A 21,886-nucleotide genomic window follows, 5' to 3' on the forward strand; every position below is an offset into this window, starting at 1 on the left:
GAAAGAACCCTATTCATGTTGATGTGATTAGACAAGATGGATCATAATACATCGTAAAACGCATTCATTTCAGAACATCATACTACAATTACAGCGCTTCAGATGGACAGATAAAATGTCGAAATATTATGCTCAGATTAAAAAATAAAAAAAAGAATGCTGGTGTCTAAGAATGTCACAAGATGTACTGTTGTAAAAGGTGTCTTGCATTATTAAATTCCCTCATATAATCAAACATTTCTCTTCTTTAAAGAAGTGTTTACTGCGCTGTTGTACAGTCCACGCACCTATACAGTAATGTTCACTATTTGTTCACTATATTTGTAGAGTCAATGTTGTGATCCATTTTCCATGTATTCCAAGGTTGTTAACAGTGTACTTATTCCAGTCAAATTTGATGTAATTTTATAAATCACCTTTATTAAAGTTACCAATACTTGCTATGCCAAGCTAAATCAGCCGAAGTGTCGTTATACTGTACAGGAGTCAACACCATCTAATGTACAACTGTGTACTGCCAGCAATACAAAAAAGAAATGTGAAAGTACCCGATAGCTCTATTTTTTTTTTTATTTTAAAGGAAATACAAACTGATATACACTGCTATGTCATAAAGATAAGCAACCTCTCCAGTCACCATTAGTAGCATGTTGGGCTGTCTTCTGTTGCTATGGCAGCTTGATGCTTTCATATGTTGATTTTGCAGTATGAGGGATCACTCGTGTTCCTCACACGGATTGTGCAGTGCTGTGTATTGGTTGGGGTCGCCCAGGGCCTCAACTTGATTGAGATCCATCAAATGGACTACTGGACATGGTGTTCATTGCTCAGTACGGGGTCCTGTTGGGCCCAAACACAACTAACGCCACAGCATTCTTCTGTTGGAAATGTTGGCTTTGTAAAGTGCATCTATACTGAACAAATATCTTCAAATAAATGAAGCCCATGCACACCCACCACTTTAAATTCACATTAAAACAACAGTATACTTATACCACATAATTATTTTCCAGTGGTCAGCTGATAAAGGTCCCCTCGCTGCAGGTAAGTATTCAAGTGGTTTATAGGTAGCTTTTCTACCACTGTAACCCTTTTATGAAGGGTTAACCCTTTTTCATATTGTGTTAACTTTGACTTCACACTACTCCGGGACATTTCTGATGTTCTACCAAGGGCCTGGTAACACAACCTGTGAATTTTCTCCTGGCTTCATAACCTTCACTCACCAATACATGCATTCTGACCAGGAAGGGCAAGAGGAACCTATTTTGTGGCAGATCAATGTATACAGTTGTAAGAAAAATAAATTTTGAACCAACTTTGACATTTTATTTTGAATGAATGTTAATATAAAACAAAAGCCACATGCCTTCACATCACATCTGCTATGCTTCAAAAAAGGTCGTAACAATATTAGGTTCGAACATGATCTAACCCATGTTTGGTAATAGACTGAACATATTGCTCTTATACAAACTGAATGGTTATCACCCTGCATTATTTTTCAACCAAATATCACAAAACTATCTGGACCTCAAAAAGGCACCAGTGTGTTTCTGGAACAAGAAAAATAAAAAGTTCACCACGTCACTGATTTACAAGAGCTTGTAAACCATGCAGAATAGTGCCATCTAGCAACTGCTCAGGGAAATGCACTCACATTTCAACTCTACTGAAGTGCTTGTTAGTTTATTACATTTTTTTATGCACTATTAAATATGTAATCAAACTTTCGATTTGAGGGCCTAGTACATCTCCATTACCTGTGTACAAGTACACGAAAGGCCTCCAAATCATACACTTGTATTTTCAATAAAAGGTAACAATTTCTAACACTTTTGTGGAGAAAGTATAAAGCATGTAACTCTTAATTTAAAACACATGATTAAGTTCTCATTAAAAAATTAACAAAATATACATTTCTTTTACAATATCAAAGAACTAGTTGGAGAATGGAAAAATAAAAACTAGTTCTCCAACTTTTTTTTTTTTGTATTTTTTTTTGTATTTTTTAACCACCTGAGTTCTTGGAATAGAAAAACTTCAACTTCTTCTTATCTAGTCGTGTTTTCTAAGAAATTCTTAAAACACTTTCCACCGTAACCAACAGCTTGTTACAACCTACTAAAGAACTAGCAATTATAGCTGCTAATGGCTCAACAAGCTCCTACATGTAAATGATCCCTCAATTGTCCGTCTCCCGTCCCCCCAGCATGTCCCTTGTTTCCTTTCACACACTTCGCAAAAGGGAACGCTTTCATTAAGCCAGTTCATAGTATTGATATGCCCAGAAGAGAGTTTCAAATAAGTTATCCTCATTAGCGATTGCAGCTGATGAAATTATAGACCAAGAACTGCGGTGTCCCAAAGTAACGGGTCGCAAACAGCTTTCCATCAGGCGTCGGGTCTGAGAATGCAATTTCTTCTTTGCTTAAATAAGAACCATAGATAAAGGTGCTCCTGGAAGGCAAACAAAACGTGTATTTTAAAAACCTGACGTAGGCAAAAAACTTCAAACCAAGAATCTGTTCACTGATTCTTAACGTTACAAACTGTTTGCACGAAATATCTACTTTGAATGTGTAGGCTGCTTAAACAAACATATGATCCAGTGCAAACTCATTTAGAGTCGTCCCTGCTTTCATTTGTTGGTCTCTCATTAGAAGCTGGTACTTATCACATCTAATGAGGTTTTACATTATCAGAGTATCCAAGTATAAATAGGATGATTACAAAGACATGTTTTTCAATATAGCTCTCTACTTCCATGGTAACACAGAATACATTATTTATAATTCATGGGGCAATTTATAATACAATAAACCACCTGCCATAGGGGCGTTGTCATAGCACAACTTTTGTGCTAGTCCTGCTTACTTAACAGTTTAAGAAATGTTGAGGACATATAATTAACAAGTAGCCTTAAGATCATGCATCACTCACAGCTTACTATCGTAACAGGGTTGCAATTGAGAACAGAGCCCACAATGACATTCCGTAACAAACTGGAGACAACTGCAATGAGGGTGAAGGATACATTCAGACCATGGTAATTTACATCAAAGCTAACCACAAGAGAGAAGCCTTTGGGTTGAGGAAACACCTTTACCTCAGGCAGTCGAGCAATCTGGATGCAATTCCCTTCCGTCTCATCAAGCTGAACACCCAGATGCGGCTGATGCCACAGATGGCTGGCTCTGGGGTGGTGGAGCAGCACCAGGCTCGCTGACGCTCAAACATGACCTTATCACCCTCGGAGCCCTCCAGGGCGCTCTCATCTATCACCCTGAAGCCCTGCCATGTTCCACAAAGCTACAGTTAGTACAGGAAAAACACAGAATCGGGCGGTTTCTTAAGCTAAAACTAGTTATTTCTTGGGTAAACCCTTACAGAAGTGCACTATAGTAAAAGAGTTCTAAAGCATAGTGAAAGCATGGTAAAGCATAGGCTGGTATTGAAAAGAATAGCAAGGTGTGGTAAAGCATATTATTAAACATGGTAAACCAGGGATAACCATGGGGAATGCATTTTAAAACTGCAGAAATACCATGGTGAACTTTTATAAGGGAATTGTTACCAATTAATAAAAATAACAAAGTTAACTTTTATTGGTTAAATAGCATTCTAGCTGCTGGAATGCCTTGGGTATTTAACTGGTGTATCTGTCTAAAGATTTAGCTGCCTACTGAAGCGGTTTTTGTAAAATAGTGTAAAAGGTAAGATGACAGCCATACACAGTTTTAGTAGTTATTAGGGAAACAATTCTATAGCAACATACCCTCTGTGTAGAACACTGCCATCTAGCAACTGATCAGGAAACTACACCTACAGTATTACTGAAGCGCTCAACATTAGCTTTGCTAAAAACACATCACTACAGGTAGTGGACAAAAAAATGTCCGGGGTAAATGAGGGACACCAAGTATATTGAAAGCAAGGGCTTCCACACAGGTGTGGCTCATGCGTTAATTAAGCAAATAACATCCCAGCATGCTTAGGGTCATGTATAAAAGCTGGACAGGCCTGGTTGCCTATAATTATGGCTAGCATGGCTGCAAGAGGAGACCTCAGTGACTTTGAAAGAGGGGTGATTGTTGGGGTGCGTTTTGCAGGAGCCTCAGTGACCAAGACAGCTCAACTTGCTGATGTTTCACGAGCAACAGTGTCTAAGGTGATGTCGGCATGGAACTCCGAGGGAAAGACATCATCAGAAAAGGGCAACAGTGGGCGGAAGCGCATACTCCAGGATTGTGATATCCGTGCATTATTTCAAAGTACAAGGCAAAACAGGTGAGCAACTGCAGATCAATTGACTGCAAATTTCAACCTGGGGTGCGAGCAGCCAGTTTCATCAAAAACGGTCTGCCGAGAACTCCAGAGAGCGGGATACCATAGTGGCCCAACGACCTATTAAGCGACATTACATTGGTGTTTCCATTTTTTTGTCCACTACCTGTACATCAACATAATTTAGATATTTTATTTAACATCACGTAATCAAAAGAAACTACAAAATGATATCACAAAAAGTCTACCGGAAGCCATAACAGTAGTACAGTATTTCATGTTAGATTTTGAAACGTCACATTTTAAGTTTTGTCAGTTTTTTCGTGAAGTATATGGAAAACTACAAAACAGTATGTAATGCAGTATGTTAACACAACATTATTCAGCAGATTTCATTTGACTTTATGAAGCACAATTAGTTAATTAAATAGGATAATGCAAAACTTTTGGCCATAGCTGTAAAAACACCAGGGTAGACTATGACAAAGTCTGGAAGTGGAACACTGTTGCCTCACTCACTCTAATGGCCTTACAAAGCAGTCTGTATTTGTGTTTCTTAGGTTGACAGTTTTTTTTTTTTTTTTTTTTTTAAACTGACCTCCTGAATATGCTCGGCTATCAGACAGCCAGTAACCTTCTTGTCATTGGAGATGAAGAGAAAGGTCTTGGTGTTGGAAGGGCACTTGGTTTCGACCTGCTGGAACCCCAGGTCATTGTCCACCATCTCACGAATCTCTTCAACCTAGCAAAAGAGGCAATGGCATGAAAGCACTGAAACTTTTCAGGAGCTGTGCAGTACAGGAGTCTAGGTAATCTTTAGGAGCATTAACTATGGAAACGCAATAGCTTAAGAGACTGTCCATGTAGGATCACAAACATGGACAACAAAACTTGATTGGCAAATCCATAATAAAGTACGAAACACATGCAAATTCATTCATACTAGTATTATACTATCATACTCAAATAATGGTGCTGATAAACTGTAGAGGACTACCTATATGAAACGAGGAGCTGAAGATCAGCTAATCAACTTCTGCAGATACAAATAAATCAAACATCATTACGTGTTGAAAAAAAACATACCTTTTTCAGTGCATATTTAGGGTCATCAGGAAGAACCACTATGATCTTGCCATCAGGATATTCTCCCACAATCCTCTCCTTTTTCCAGCCCTAAAACAAATAAGTGACAATTACAAAATATCAATACTGAGAACTCAGGCATCCAAATTCTCATCCCTAGTAAAAACTATGCCTTTGTTATTGAAATCAAACGCTATTTGTCCGATATAAAAGGCTGCCCGAAATAACCCTGTACAGTGTAAGTGGTGGATACTGTACTGGTCATTATTAAAGTAACTAGCGCAAGTATATGATCTCAAGCAGACCTAGGGTCAATTACAAGTGTAATTTCTAATTCATTTTAATTACAATGTAATTGTAGTTGAACCTTGGCACACCTGCATAATTATATTTGTAATTGTAATTACCATATAATCAATCAATTACAGTTCAATTACACACGTTTCCAACCTTAATCATTCACAGTTCCATGTTGTGTGTTTTTTTTTATTTTTTTATTTAGTAGTCGCCAGTTGTTATTATCATTTTCTCCCCAATTTGGAATAGCCAATTATTTTTAGGCTCAGCTCACCGCTACCACCCACGCGCTGACTCGGGAGGGCAAAGACGAACACATACTGTCCTCCAAAGCATGTGCTGTCAGGTGACCGCCTCTTTTATACACTGCAGGCCCACATGCAGCCACCTCAGAGCTACAGCGTCGGAGGACAACGCAGCTCTGGGCAGCTTACAGGCAAGCCCGCAGGCACCCGACCAGACCACAGGGGTCGCTGGTGCGCGGTGAGCCGAGGACACCCTGGCGGATCTAAGCCCTCCCCCCTCCGGGTGGCGCTCGGCCAATTGTGTGCCACCCCCTGGGAGCTCCCGTCCACGGCTGGCAGTGGAATAGTCTGGACTCGAACCAGCGACGTCCAGGCATAGGGCGCATCCTGCACTCCACGCGGAGCGCCTTTATCGGATGCGCCACTCGGAAGCACCCCCATGTTGTGTTTTACACTGAGTAAGCATTCTTCTCGTATTTTCAACCACTTTGTGACCCCATTATTTTGTATGTTTGTACCTGTGATTACTGCTTGGTAGACTAAACACAGTAAACATGCTAAAGGTGTGTGGCTATTTATGTTACTTTTTAGTGTAACTGTAATTGTACAAAATAGCACTGTAATTATAATTGCCATTTCAGCAAACAAGGTCTGATCTCAAGTAATGTTTCCAAAATGTAATGTGCCAAGGTATCAAACCTCTCAAGAGAAACATAATCAGAGCAAGAACAAACTCCTGTTACACGTACCGTCACAATCTTCATATGCATTGTTTTTAGTTTAAAAAAAAGTTGGACTTGCAGAGACACAGTAGCAGTAAAAAAATGCCCTTTTTCTGTGTAGGTTTTTTTTCATAATACACACTGTGAAGAAATGAGAGTAGTAACAATGACTTTTGCTGAAGTACACGACCACTGTCTGAATTACCAAGTGTTTAAGCCCAACATAGTGCATCAGCCATTACAAGAGCACAGCGCGGTTTCCTCACCACATATTTGACAGCGCTGATGAACTGATTGTGGAAGAGCAGGTGCTGTGCCTCGTCTTCAGGATTGGCTGCTGAGTACAACATTCCGCACATGTTGCAGGAAATGGCCCCAAACCGCTTCTGACCAGCATCCTGCAGAGACAAACAACAGACGCGAAGTAAAGTTTCTGCCAGGGTTACTAACCCAAGCTGAAGGACATTTGCATATTACCATAATATACCAAGCTAAAAACATTAGAAATCTAGCCACACATGTGAAGCATTTGACCACTATTAGTAGATCCCAGAACCCATTTTTGTCCAATTCCACTGAAGCTATTTTTTATTTATTTTAGTGTGTTCAATTTTACCCACGAATGCCTAACCACTTTTCCCCTCACCGCAGCAGCTCCCCACATGGCTCAGGAGACCCGAAGGTTCAGTGGGCGTCTTCCTTTTTCACTCAGGAACTCGAGAGCAGATGTCAGCGAGCTACGAACCTCTGGAGAAGGCCAGCCCTGCAGGTGTCCGGCCTTGCCCTCACTGGGCAACTGGCCAGCAGGGTTTCCTGTAGTGCGATGAGGAGAAACAGTCCCAGACGGTTTCACCTCTCTAACCTACGGGTGCCAGAGCCAATGCAACACTCCCTTCGGAGTCCCCAGCGAAGACCGGCCTACTTCGCACAGCCAGGACGTGAACCTGCGCCGTATAACTCACCCTGCGCACAAGGCGGATGCTCTTTCTACCAGGTGAGCCACTCGGGTACCCCCCACTGAGGCTATTTTACACAGATTTTAGAGTTTAGACATCAACATGAAGATTATTTACTCACAATGGTCAATTGCAGGGCACTGCTTTTTTCTGCTTCCTTTAACTTCTTTATTTCTTTGTGTATTATGGAATCAGAAAGTGAAATGGCACCCTTCATGAGAGGTGGCTGGCCTGACGAAAGTATCCTGTAGTGGGGGGAAAATATTTTCTGATTTATTATTTTTATAAGTTTTAGTTTGCATATTTATCCACAAATACGTAGAATCAGCCTGGCCCTTTACGTAATCTACATTTACTTTACTTACCTGTTTTTTTGTTTTTTTTTTCAATAATTTAGCAGTCGTCAATTAATTTTACCCCGTTTTTCTCCCAATTTGGAATGTCAAATTGTATTTAGGACACCCTGGCCGATCTAAGCCCTCCCCGCCCGGACGGCGCTCAGCCAATTGTGTGCCGCCCCCTTGGAACTCCCGTCCACGGTTGACAGTGGAATAGCCTCGACTCGAACTCTGCGACGTCCAGGTTATAATGTGCATCCTGCACTCCACACGGAGCGCCTTTACCGGATGCGCCACTCGGGAGCCCCTACTTACCTGTTTAATGCCATATTATTATGAGTGTGTTCTCTGTCATTGTTTCTGCCTGGATCATTATTTGCCAGGTTTACAAACTATTCAAACAACCACTTTTAAAAGCTGGATTTCTGAAGTCAGTTCTGTAACCGCTACAACAGAGGCAACTGTGAGTGAGTACACAGAAAATCTCTATACAAAATCAGTTTCAGAGGGGAGAGAAATGACAGGCCTCAGGGTCATTACAAATAACACCCCTGCAATCATTATTCTAACCACCTCACTTCAGAAATCAAGCCTTTAGAAGGGTATTCACCCCCCTGCAAAGTTTTCACATTTTGTTGGCACCTGAGCATACTCCACAACGTTTTCATATTAGACTTTATTAGATGTAGAATCTACACAAACTACTCCACATTGATAAAGTTTAAAAATGCATATAGAATATAAATAAGTAAAATTTACAGAGAAAAACAGATTAAACTCAGTTGCATAAGTATTCAACCCCTTTGCTACTGCAGCCCTAAATCAGCTCAGGTGCAAATGATTTGTTTGAAAGGTCACAAAATTAGTGAAATGGTTTCAGCCTGTGTGTACTCAAAGTGGTTTTAATTTGTAGATAATTTTCCTCAGGTATATAAAGACTTTCAAGCTGCAACTCACATAGTGATCCAACAACGCAACCATGAAGACCAAGGAGCTTTTGAAACAAGTCAGGGATAAAGTGGTAGAGAGTCACAGAGTAGGAGAAGGGTACAAGAACATTTCAAAGGCGCTGATTATCCCTCTCAGCACAGTGAAGTCCATCATTAAGAAGTGGAAGATGCATCATACCACCCAGACACCTCTATGTGCAATTTTGATGTGGCAACAAAAATATTTACGATGTATACTCATATCGACATGTTATCAAACCAAAAATATTTATAATCACATCATGTTAACAGACATGAAAACATACTTATCCGTGTTTTCTGAAGAACTCTGGTTGCTGGAAAGTGTTTGAATCGGCTGCTTGAGTTCAGACCCTAGACAATAAAAGGAGACACAGTGTTTTTTTTTTGTTTTTGTTTTGTTTTTTTGTTTCAAACAATGTAGGTCACATGAGAATATTTGTATTGAGATGCTTCAACTCCCAATCATCTATAAAATATTACTACTCAACTTCTGCTAAGGATCAACCTTTTAGGTCAATTTAAAATCAGTGCTGGTTGAATTAAACTCCTGTCTGTGACTGATATGGACCATATTCAAGTAATCTGTCAATCTGTAATTTTGAAAGCAGATTGGCGTACCCACAACATTCAGTACATGTGCTTAGTTCAAAACTGTCTTAGCATTGAGTGTAATGGCTCAGGGACACATTCAATGTTGGTTAAGTAATGAAGACATAAACAGTGGGCAAGATCGGGCAGTTCAACAGCATGTGGCTCAATTATTGTAATGTCAGGATACATCACAGAAGAGACACAACCACTCGGGAAGATCACCATATTCAAATGACCTTTCAGAAATGCTAGAAAATGTAGAAATGGCAGTTTCATGAAGTTGGTATGCAGTCCAGAAGAGCCATAATCTGTGTACCCCCAACACGACCAGGAACGTTAAGAGATGGGCCAGGGATAACGTCTGGCGGATCAATAATTGGACGTCACTCCTCTTCACTGACAAATCCACATTCTTTCTTGATTATACGGATAAGTGTGACAGGGTTTGGAGACAGCGTGGTGAACATTTCTTGCCACATCATGTTGCACAACACAGTAGATATAGAGAAGGATCTGTCATGGTGTGGGATGGACTCAGCATACAGGGAAGGACGGACCTCCATCTCATCCAGAATGCCACCCTCATTTTTTTAGGCACCATGATAAGATCCTCCGTATGATAGTGAGACCTTATTCTGGTGCAGTCGGACCACATCACTGAAGAGGAAGCAATCCAGACGGCCATTCAATAAATGGCACACTATGAAACTCCTCTTTGAAAATCTTGATCCCTGGTATACTGTTAATTGTAGGACAGTTAACTAATTTTAACACTTAGCGGTCCATTTATTCAGCACGTCTCAGATGTGTCAGGTACAATTTATTTTCACACGTGCAGTTTATTTTAGACACGCTGTTTAAAAGTATTGTTTTTCACAGTAAAACAGGTTTAAAAGGCACTGCATATCAACAGGACACTCAGTATTGCATCGCTAGCCCCGCCCCACCCCTTGTTCGCTGTATTTTTCAAATACCTCTTCATAGTCGTGCATACTGATAAATCATCTCCTGATCACTCGTTTTATCACCAAAATCCTCAATAATGTGATCCAAGTCATTATTTTATTACTATAACATCTCAAAAAGCTTTGCAAATGTCCGTGATATTCTTTGAGCACTGGATGCAGAAGCAGCTATCTTGTTTGTTTATGGCCGTGTTATCTCTGTGGTGCCGGGGCTAAGTGTATTGCTCAGATCCGCCCCCTTTTTTTTTTTCGGCTTCTCTCGACTCCTAACGGTCTCATTCAGCCGATGAATGTTTTTCTCAGCTTTTTCCAGAGAAAAAATGACTAGAGACCTGTGTTTTACGTCTTTTTGATGATGTCGGTAAGGGTCCGACATCGGACCGGGAAGGGAAAATTGTAATGTCAGACCTGATCCGACATAGGACCGCAAAGGGTTAATCCTTGGATGGAAACTATTTTATTCTACTTTTTATATCTTTTACTATAAAATGGAATTTTGATGGATTCACCATGCAGTCTCCCAGATGTTATCCAGAATTATTAATACACCATCACTACTCCCCCTGCCGCCCCCCATTTTGTTTTAATGAATTTCCTGGTTTTAGTGGTCGCGGTTTTTAAGGGTTTAAAATTATATGATGACATACATTTTTCCTTCCTTCTAACCTCTGGACTCTGTCCCTGAAATCATTTACATATGCATACAGTTTGTTCTACTTGAAAAACATGGAAAATCACGACAAAGAACCACCAAATGTGTATTTCATTTTAAACCACTACAGTACAAATGTGCTATTTTTAGTTACGACATTAACTTTAAGGTTTAGTTCGAGAGCAAAATGTTGTTAACCTTTATTCCTGCAGGAAATATATGTATTCTATTTTAGGCCATTTCAATTAGAACTAAATACAATTGTCGTGCACTGTTGGCTAGAGTTCATTGTGCAGCCCAACACTGCAGATCTAACTAGATAGGCAGTCTTCTAATAAAGCAATCCTCTCATTCCTCAACTACGTTTTGTAACCCATATGCAAATATTACACAAAACACATTTTGCTACAGGATTTCAAAATGATCCTTATGCCTACAAAACTCCTGTAAAAGTAAAAATAACTATTGATAGTTAATAAATGACTATGGCCTTCCAGAAATAAAAAAAATTATACCCCCTACCCAGAATTGCTGCCCTTGGTCCCCCCAGGTCCTGGTTTTAGACTGTGTACAAGGTCTCACACAGGTCAGATACATGACAATCGACCCTTCCCTGATCTGTGTTACACCTACATTTGGTGGTTAAATCAGTCACCAAGTCGTTGTGAATCAGCCTTTACCTTTAGTCTCCGGCTCTTTTGGCAGCTTCAGCTGTTTCAGTGGAGCAGAGTCTGCTTGGACTGGAGATATTTCTGCACTGGAATCCAAACGTAGCATGAAATCCTGATAAAACAAAAGTTATAAGAATCATATCTGAATTCCCTTAACAATTTGCAGGGGCATATAATCCTCAATCATGGCTTAGGAGTACTTTAGTAGACTTTTCAAATCGCCCATCTTAGTAGAATTTCAAAAAAGGTATCTGGCTTTTAACTGTCTCCTAAATTCTAATTTATATGTACATATTTAAAAAACAGAAACAGGTCCCACGAGTCCTGCACATAGGTACTAACTGGATTAAAAAAAACAAATTTCTGCCCCACACAGCTCCTAATCTCCTCTTGATTGTAATTAAAGTGATTGTAGCTAACAAAATAGTTTCAATGCATTTTCTCTGCCTTGCACATCAATTCATTATATAGGTCTCAAATGTGCAGTTTTGAAAGAAACACATATTATAGCACAAATGCATTTTCACTGTAAAACATGTAATCTGGTACTACTTTATCTTAAGGGAAGCTCTCAGTTTCTATACCTTATTCCTGAGTCATTTGTTTGGACTTGCGCTTCCTGAGTCATTTCACCTCAGAATGTCCTCTGGGTCAAAGCATGTTACTGGATGAAAGCACATCATTTAAACAGGGGAAGTAGCTGATTGGTTATTGATAATAAAACACTGTGAAGGGATGGGGACAATTCTAGCATCCAGGTAAAATGACCCAGGAAGTGCAAGACAGATCAAAATCACGTCTTTCAAACAAAAATGCGTTTAAAGTTAGTGAAGTAGCAGACATCATGTCTTAAAAAAAAATGTTTTCTAAAACATGTGTCTTTCAAAACTGCCCACTTGAGACCTATCTAAATTGTTGTGCATGTCAAAGAAAATGTATGGAACTATTTGGTTAGCTACGATTACTAGAGAACCCCACCTGTTTATAGAAGAGAACAGGAGAGGTTTAATTGATACTTTAAACATATGCCTGTTGTAAAAATCACATTCACAACCAAGGATTGCCTTTGTAAAACTGTAAAGAGAAGCTAAAACTGAACTACTCCACGTACCTCAGTTGCAAGTTCTTTGGGTTCAACCTGTGAGGCTGCTGTCTGCTCTGAACTCTTTATAGCAGTTTCTTTAGGCTCGTCAAGTTCAAAATCATCCGCTGAGTATTTTGCTCGAGGTTTAAAAGATACCAGTTCAAGAATTTTCCGCTTGTTGCCGATATTGCCATTGGGCAGCGGTACTATCAAGACAGGCGTTGGCTTTTTCACCTGGGTCTGTAACACCTTTACTCCCACAGTGGTGGGCTGAGAGGCAATGGTGGCCGGTGTCATAGTCACTCTGGGAACTGGGTTATTATCTGGACACTTCCCCTGATTTGCCTGCTCCATTTTTATCTTCTTCATTCTTGTCCAGCTGAGCTGTTGACGCATAACTTCAGTTTGCCGCATTTGCTCAATCCTGGACAGTTTTTTTTTCTCTTTGCTTTTCAAAGGCACCACTATCTGGCTCATGAAAAACTGTTTTTTTGGCTTCTGGGGTGGGTTTTCTGGCTGGGGTTCTGGTGGGCAAACTACATGAGGTACATCACACCCAGTACTTCCTGGCTCCTCTGCAACCCCTGACTCTGCTTGCTGCGGTCTGCTCTCCACCTCCAGCTTGGCTTCTTTTAACGTCCGCACCTCCACTGTGTCAGATTCTATTTCCTCTGCTATCTCCTCACACAGTGCAAGTAAGTTGAGCTGTTTGGTGGGCTCAGGGACTGCAGCTTTATCCGCTGCTTGCCGAGCCCTTGCCTTGGCTTGAGGATTCATTTGTCGCTGACTAGAAGGCCCTGGGCTGGCTTTAGCCTTTTTCAAGATATTCCCAGTATTTGATTTTTTAACTACAGGCACTCTCTTAGACATTGAGGTCTTAGGATCCTTTTTATCTTTCTTAACCTCCATAAGACTGGAGTTTTTCTTGCCACACTGTTGCTCTGAAGTGCACTTAAGTTTTTGTCCCTCTGAATCACTGGATTTCCTTGCATCATCTTTCTGTTCTACTGAAGGACTGGAGTCTGTTATACCCTCTCTCTGTACCGCTAAAGAACAAGAATTCCTTTGAACTTTTCCCTGCACATCTGTTGTATAAGTGTTCCCCTTACTTAGCCCTGTTGATTTATAAATATTAGATTCCTTGATCACTTTTAACAGTGCCACCAACGGAGGTGAGGTCTTTTTAACTCCTCCCGGCTTCACCACTTTAGAAGCAGAATCTTTCTTAACTTCTTTTCCTGACAGTTGATTCTGGCTCATGTCCACTTCATCCTTTTTGTCCAGAGGTACTTTCTCAGATAAGTCTGAAGTTGCTGCTTTATTGCCGTTTGGTCTGGGTGAGCCATCTTGTCCAGCCTTTTTAGATATTTTCCCAGAGGGGACAATCTTCTTTGCCCCAGTCTCCGTCATCACATTCCCTCCTGGTTTTGAATCACTAGAAGAGCTATCCTTTATAGGCTTTACTGATGATCCAGCTTTGCCAGATACAGACTTCCTGGCGTTCTTTCCACTCTTGCTGTTTGTTGGGTTGGGTTGGGTCTGACTTTCTCTTGGCAACCGTTTAGAAAGTGAGTTTGGGACTGCAAGCTGTTTTTTCTTTGGAGCTTCAGAACTCGTCTTTGAGTTTTTCCCTTGAATAAATATGACATTACTGGAGTTTTGTTTGCTTTCAGAAGCGTTTTCCTCTGCCTGTTTAACCCGAGAGGACTGCCTGATGGGTTTCTTGGTTACAAGTGCATTTGTGGGTTTCTTTATCTGATTCAGTGCAGATGGTGGCTTTTTCTTGGCACGTGGGTTAACCAAAGTCCTTTTATGTGGAACCGTTCTCTTCTGGGGTTTGGTTGACTTAACTGAAGCCTGACGATTTCTCTTCGGTGCTGAGGCACTTTGCGATTGCTCTAGTTTTCTTTTCTTGGAATTAAATTCTAGTGAAACATTTTTTCTTTTTGGAGCTGGCATTCTGCAGATGTAATAACAAATATTAAAGTACTAATACTGTAACAACAGAAAGAAATCAATAGATATCACAAGGATAGGAATACGATTCCCACTGCATAGCAGTTTGATCCATTCCCGGTTTTGCTATGAGGTTAATAAGACACACTGGAGCTTGTTACCTATATACTTTAGCTAATCAAAATTATAGTAAAACCTGGAATGGTGAAACTGCTGTCTAAGTGGAGTCTTATTTCCATCCCTGTATTAGCTTTAACTAATATTACATATCTACTGTACTAATTCTGATTCTATGAATGCTATATTATCCAAAATAGGTGGCTATCCCTGACACTCACTTTAATGTTTTTTTAGCAACATTGATATGAATGATTGTTTTGTTTTGTGTTTTTTTAATCAATGTTACCTTAAAAGCTTAATTTCCAAATAAAAACTTGTTTCAATTAAAGTGTTTTTTTTATTATAGCCTACAATGTCACATCTGTACCAGTTTGTAGTTTTTAAATACACCCCTAAAACAGCTACACATAGATTAGATATTGCATTTGATCTTCCACTAGGCTATTATAGTTATTGAGTAAACCAGATATGTCAAGTCTTACGCATTGGGCGTAGACTCACGCATTAACATGCTATCTCACGCTCACATTCCTAAATTATCTAACACATTTTGAGTAAATGCTAGTGGTGTCAATTAATTGCAGTTAAATCCGTGATTAACAACAATTTTGAATAAGATGTTAATGTTTGTAACTCGGGTCAATGTCAAATCCGGTTTGCCTGTATAAAGTACCCATAGCCCATTTTCAGTAAATATATAAAGATTTAAAATATTTTTTTTCTCAGGGGCTGCAAGAGACACTTGACTGTCAAACAAAGTATGAGTTTGCCCAAAAAACAAGCGGGACTTGATCAAAAGTCAGTGGGTTCTGCAAAATACAGTTCAAAATTTAAACCACAATGGACAAATTCATGACCGTTCATTGTCCCGGCAGCAGGCAAGACTTCTTTTTTGAAATGTACGCTGTGTCGCTAGGAGCTGTCCTGTGGTCATCAAGGAGAAAAAGATGTAACTCACCATCTGGAAAGTGAAATACACCTCACAAATAGCAGAACAGTGTCTTCACAGACACAAATTCCTTTTGTACCTGTGGCGAATCCCCTCACTGATAAAGTAAGTTGAATATGTTTAATAATTGATTACTGTTGTTGTTATTAATTAATTACTACTACTACTACTACTACTACTACTACTACTATTATTATTATTATTATTATTATTATTATTATTGTTAATAAAGTATTATTATTATTATTATTATTATTATTATTATTATTATTATTATTATTATTATTAATAACCCTCTTCAGAGCACTTGGGTTCCCCAGCAGTAATTTTTTTGTTGGCATATTTTTTTGGTAGTAGTAATTTATTCCTAGTACTTTGTTAGAAACTCTGTTTGCAATGTTCTTTCAGAAAGTTTTGATTGTTTTTATGAATTAATTTTTTATTGGGTCCAAGATTTTCTGTTTTCTGTATAGTTTTTATGAGGGTCCTGATGAGGGTTAAATTAATTTAGCTAATGCCTTTATCCAAGGCAATGCGATTATTAATATACAGTTTGTTACATATACAAAGTTACTGACACAAACTTGCTATGCTTATATCACAAAAAAAATCCACTCACTGTTTGTATCACTTTATTAACATAATAATATTCTAGATGACCTCATCTAGAATATTGTTCAGTTCTGGTCACCTCGTTACAAAAAGGACATTGATGCTCTAGAAAGAGTGCAACGAAGAGCAACCAGAATTATCCCGGGTTTAAAAGGCATGTCGTATGCAGACAGGCTAAAAGAATTGAATCTGTTCAGTCTTGAACAAAGACGACTACGCGGTGATCTGATTCAAGTATTCAAAATTTTAAAAGGTACTGACAATGTCGACCCAGGGGACTTTTTCGACCTGAAAAAAGAAACAAGGACCAGGGGTCACAAATGGAGATTAGATAAAGGGGCAATCAGAACAGAAAATAGGAGGCACTTTTTTACACAGAGAATTGTGAGGGTCTGGAACCAGCTCCCCAGTAATGTTGTTGAAGCTGACACCCTGGGATCCTTCAAGAAGCTTCTTGGTGAGATTCTGGGATCAATAAGCTACCAACAACCAAACGAGCAAGATGGGCAGAATGGCCTCCTCTCGTTTGTAAACGTTCTTATGTTCTTATGCTTGTAAACATCTGAGGCCCCTGTTTAAGGATATCCTCCCTGACAGCCAGATTGCCTAACATTATGCATCTGCAAGAACCAAGTCAACATGTATGCTGAATCAAGGTGCCATTGCTCCCTATTTCCAAGAGTGTCTTGTGAGGCAAACAAAGACTGAAGCCTTTTCTCTTTCTGTTGATGGCTCTAATGACACAGGCTTAGAAAAAATTAATCCACTGACGGTGAGGATTTTTGATATCCAGAAACCTCTTGTGACAACACAGTTACTTGACTTATGCCTCACTACTGGCATTCATGCAGCCACTGCAAAATAAATATTTTCGAAAACTGATGAGAGAATGACATCACATGAGATACCATGGGATAACTGTGTTGGGTTTTCTATAGACAATGGCAATGTAAACATTGATAAGAATAAATCAGTTAAGACACGGGTTCAAAGTAAGAATGCCTGTGTGTATTTCATGGGATGTCCATGCCACATCATCCACAATACTGCTGGTGCTGGTGCATCAGTTTTCTGAAGTGTCAGGATTTGATATTGAAGATGTTTGTATTGATTGTTACTATTACTTTGACAAAAGCACAAAACGAAAGTCATTCTTGGAGGAGTTCTGTACTTTCTGTAATGTTGAATACAGACAGATTCTGAAGCATGTTCATACTAGATGGCTTTGCCTAGAAGTAGTATTAATAAATTGTTGAAGCAGTATGCAGCTCTCAAAAGCCACTTTTTATCTGTTGATGATAGCTGTGCAAGGTGCAAGACAGGGTTCTGCTTTCAGGGATCTTATGAAAGAAGTTTATCTGTTGTTCTACCAGGCTGTCATCTCAGTGTTTAGCACCACAAACAAGTTTCTGCAGAGGGAACATCCTTGTATTTACATGATAGATGGTGTGCTTTCTACTTTTCTGAGAAAACTGCTAGGAAAGTGGTGCAAGAGATCAAAAATGATGTAGACTATATTAATTCTGACAATCAGCTTCCAGACACGTCTGTTTGTAGGTCTGGTCACAAAACAGGTTGTACAGAAGTTGGAAGAGCAAGGGGATATTAGTCCTCTTGCAAAACTTAAGTTATTTTGTGCAGCCAGAGCATTATATACTAGTGTAGTCAAGTATGCATGTGAGAAGCTACCTTTGAATGATGAAATGTTAAAGATGGCAGCATTTGTGAACTTGATATTTAGGGAAAAATGCACTTTTGAACAGATTGAGCACATTATTGGCAGATACCAGCACATGTTCAATCTCTCACCACCTGAGACAGAGAAGCTGCAAGAGGAGTTTGTTGACTACCAGTTGATACACAAATCAGATATCCCTCAGTGTGTATGGGATGAAGCAGCACTACAAACTGACACAGACAACACTACTGTACAATACAGGACGGACATTATGGACATAGCTTAGCAATGTCAAAAGCCCTTGTGGTCTTCTCAAGTTCCCATTACTGTCCAGGGTTGCCAGGCTTGTCTTAGTTTTACCCCACTCAAATGAGGGAGAAGAGAGAGTGTTCAGTCTTGTTCGAAAGAATAAGACACCATTCAGAGTAAACCTCAGACTAGACGGGGCACTCGATTACCCAAGTGAAGCTGCTAAATCCTGAGCCATGTTTCAAGTTTGAGCCACCAAAAGAAGTTGGGCCACATGGCAATATAACAAAACACATGAAGAAAATGTGAAACCAAATTAGATATTAAAAGAAATGTGGAATCTGAATCCTTTATTTATGGTTTGTTAGCTTCAAATTAATTAAATTAAGTTGAATTACTTTATTTTTACATTCATTTGATGTATTGTTTGGTTGTGTTATTTTAATTATTTAATTTTTATTTATTTATTTTGCATTAATTTATTTTGGAATCTGATTATTTTAGTTTGCTGTAAATGTAATATGACCAATAATATACAAACCAAATAATATCTGTACTGTAAAGTGTTTTTCAAAATGATGATCACTATGACAAAGTGATATGCAAAATAAACATGTTGTTGTATTGATAAAACATTTTTCTTCTTTGTTAGGTTTATATAAAACCAGTTTATTTTTGAATATTTCTCTTGTTCTGTCCACTGACTGTGTGCCTAAACCAGGGGTTATTAACTCTGGTCCTCAGGGATCTCCAATCATTCAGGTTTTTGTTCCAACCAGCAAATAATTGTTTTTATTAAAATCCAGTGGTTTGCATTGCATATAGAATTCTCACATGCCCTACACTTTAGTATGAATTAGGACATTTCAGTGTTTCATATGCAATATTAAGCAGTGTACATTTTAAAACAAACTATTAAGGGTTGGTTGGATTAAAAACCTGGACTATTGGATGTCGCCAAGGACCAAAGATGAGAGTCCCTGTCTTAAAACAATGACAGAACACCACACCTGGAAAGTCTCACTCTTTGACCTTGAATGTCACTCTTTGGGGCTGTAAATCTCACTCATTATATCTATCTATCTATCTATCTATCTATCTATCTATCTATATTCATTCTAGTAAAATCATGAGCATCATTGATTATTATTAAAATCCCCGATTCAAATTCCTTTGTTCAAATATTTTACTTGTGAGTTTCATTTAAAAAAAAAAAAAAAAAAAAAGTCTACCGTAATCTTAATACATCTTCCTTTTTTACGTCACCAGGGCACATGATTCGGGCAACAGTGTGGTGTTTTCATTAACAGTAAAACAATGATGAAAAAATAATTTTATAGTCTATCCAGATCTACTACACACCAGAGCGACGCTAGCAGTAAATGACAATTTCCAGTATGAGCGAAATAAATTTGACAAATACTAGATTACTGTACGTACAAATTATGAATTACATATTTATAACGTATTACAGTAAAAACAGTCCTTCCAGGCCCATCAAAGGGCAATATTCCTAAAATAACTACTGCTGCCACAGCACACTACTTGCGTATAGACGTGACTGATAATGCTAAACAAATGATTGTACTAACCTCGTATTTCCGCCTTTTTGTAGTCTTGGGAAATAAAATCAACGATTCACGATTCCTCGAAATCTCCTCTGAAGTCCAGAGAATTCAAGTTTAAAATAATCAGTCTCATGATTGACAGCCTGTATATCTGTAGTTCTGTTTGTAGAAAGTAGCAGGGCGCATGAGTATTATGATTCTCTAAATGAGAAGATACGTAAACACTGATGAGCAACCATTGCATATCATGGCTATGATCTTCACAATTCCAGTGCTCTTCGATTTTGAAATGCTTTTCTTATCGTGCACCCTAGCAAAGGTTAATTCATTACACACGAAACATTATTTACCGGTATTTCACCATTCCTGTAATGTGTTTTTTTTTTAATCTCTGTCACAGCTGTTTCTTTAAGAGGCTGAAAGTTTTCTAGTACTTCCGGAAACAACAGGCCGGAACTCAAGCAGCGGAGATTTGTATTAAAGGAATGAGAAATTAAAGGCTACGAGTCACTTTGAAACATGCCCTCCGACTAAAAGTTGTACAACTGCCGGTCTGAATGAAAATGTTTAAATGATATATATATATATATATATATATATATATATATATATATATATATATATATATCATGATTTTACTGACAAAAGCCCTTAGCTGTGTAGTAAATTTGTTATTTTTCAAGAACCTGTTTAAAATAACGTGGGTTCTGTTTAGTATAGATGGAGTTATGGGGGTTGTGTGGTTTGTATTCTTAGAAGGAGGGAGGAAGGTGTTCAACTGTTTATATTGGGAATGGGGATTTTATATGTTAACTTGTTAATAGTATTGTATTGATCAATATATTGTATGCAATACTAGAGCACTCATAAAAACATAAGAACATAAGAAAGGATACAAATGAGAGGAGGCCAATAGGCCCATCTTGCTCGTTTGGTTGTTAGTAGCTTATTGATCCTAGAATATCATCAAGCAGCTTCTTGAAGGATCCCAGGGTGTCGGCTTCAACAACATTACTGGGGAGTTGGTTCCAGACTCACAATTCTCTGTAAAAAGTGCCTCCTATTTTCTGTTTTGAATGCCCCTTTATTTAATCTCCATTTGTGACCCCTGATCCTCGTTTCTTTTTTCAATTCAAAAAAGTCCCCTGGGTCGACATTGTCAATTCCTTTTAGAATTTGGAATGCTTGAATCAGATCGCAGCGTAGTCTTCTTTGTACAAGACTGAATAGATTCAGTTCTTTTAGCCTGTCTGCGTATGACATTTTAAACCAGGAATAATTCTGGTCGCTCTTCTTTGCACTCTTTCTAGAGCAGCAATATCCTTTTAGTAGCAGGGTGACCAGAACTGAACACAATATTCTAGTTGAGGTCTTACTAATGCATTGTAAAGTTTTAACATTACTTCCCTTGATTTAAATTCAATACTTTTCACTATATATCTGAGCATTTTCTTGGCCTTTTTTATAGCTTCCCCACATTGTCTAAATGAAGACATTTCTGAGTCAACATAAACTCCTAGATCTTTTTCATAGACTCCGTCTTCAATTTCAGTATCTCCCATATGGTATTTATAATGCATTTTTATTGCCTGCGTGCAGTACCTTACACTTTTCTATATTAAATGTCATTTGCCATATGTCTACCCAGTTCTGAATGCTGTCTAGATCAGCAGTGTGGAGTAGTGGTTCGGGCTCTGGATTCTTGACCGGCGGGTCATGGGTTCAATCCCAGGTAGGGGACACTGCTGCTGTACCCTTGAGCAAGGTGCTTTACCTAGATTGCTCCAGTAAAAACCCAACTGTATAAATGGGTAATTGTATGTAAAAATAATGTGATATCTTGTAACAATTGTAAGTTGCCCTGGATAAGGGCATCTGCTAAGAAATAA

At 38.8% G+C, this 21,886-nt stretch overlaps 1 protein-coding gene across 1 annotated transcript; it reads right to left on the reverse strand.

Annotated features, from left to right (window-relative positions):
* Positions 1-915: 915 nt before the first annotated feature.
* Positions 916-20,450, reverse strand: LOC117395032 (N-acetyltransferase ESCO1). The gene is made up of 10 exons (XM_033993873.3): positions 20,022-20,450; positions 12,893-14,825; positions 11,791-11,893; positions 9,187-9,253; positions 7,715-7,838; positions 6,904-7,035; positions 5,374-5,463; positions 4,886-5,029; positions 3,110-3,294; positions 916-2,460 (listed from the first exon to the last, which is right to left on the reverse strand). Exons 2-10 carry the CDS (start codon positions 14,822-14,824, stop codon positions 2,319-2,321), a joined length of 2,919 nt encoding a protein of 972 aa, XP_033849764.3. The 5' UTR covers position 14,825; positions 20,022-20,450; the 3' UTR covers positions 916-2,318.
* Between the last annotated feature and the right edge of the window lie 1,436 nt (positions 20,451-21,886).

The sequence above is a fragment of the Acipenser ruthenus genome, chromosome 3 (assembly GCF_902713425.1).
Source record: "Acipenser ruthenus chromosome 3, fAciRut3.2 maternal haplotype, whole genome shotgun sequence".
Classification (NCBI taxonomy): domain Eukaryota; kingdom Metazoa; phylum Chordata; class Actinopteri; order Acipenseriformes; family Acipenseridae; genus Acipenser; species Acipenser ruthenus.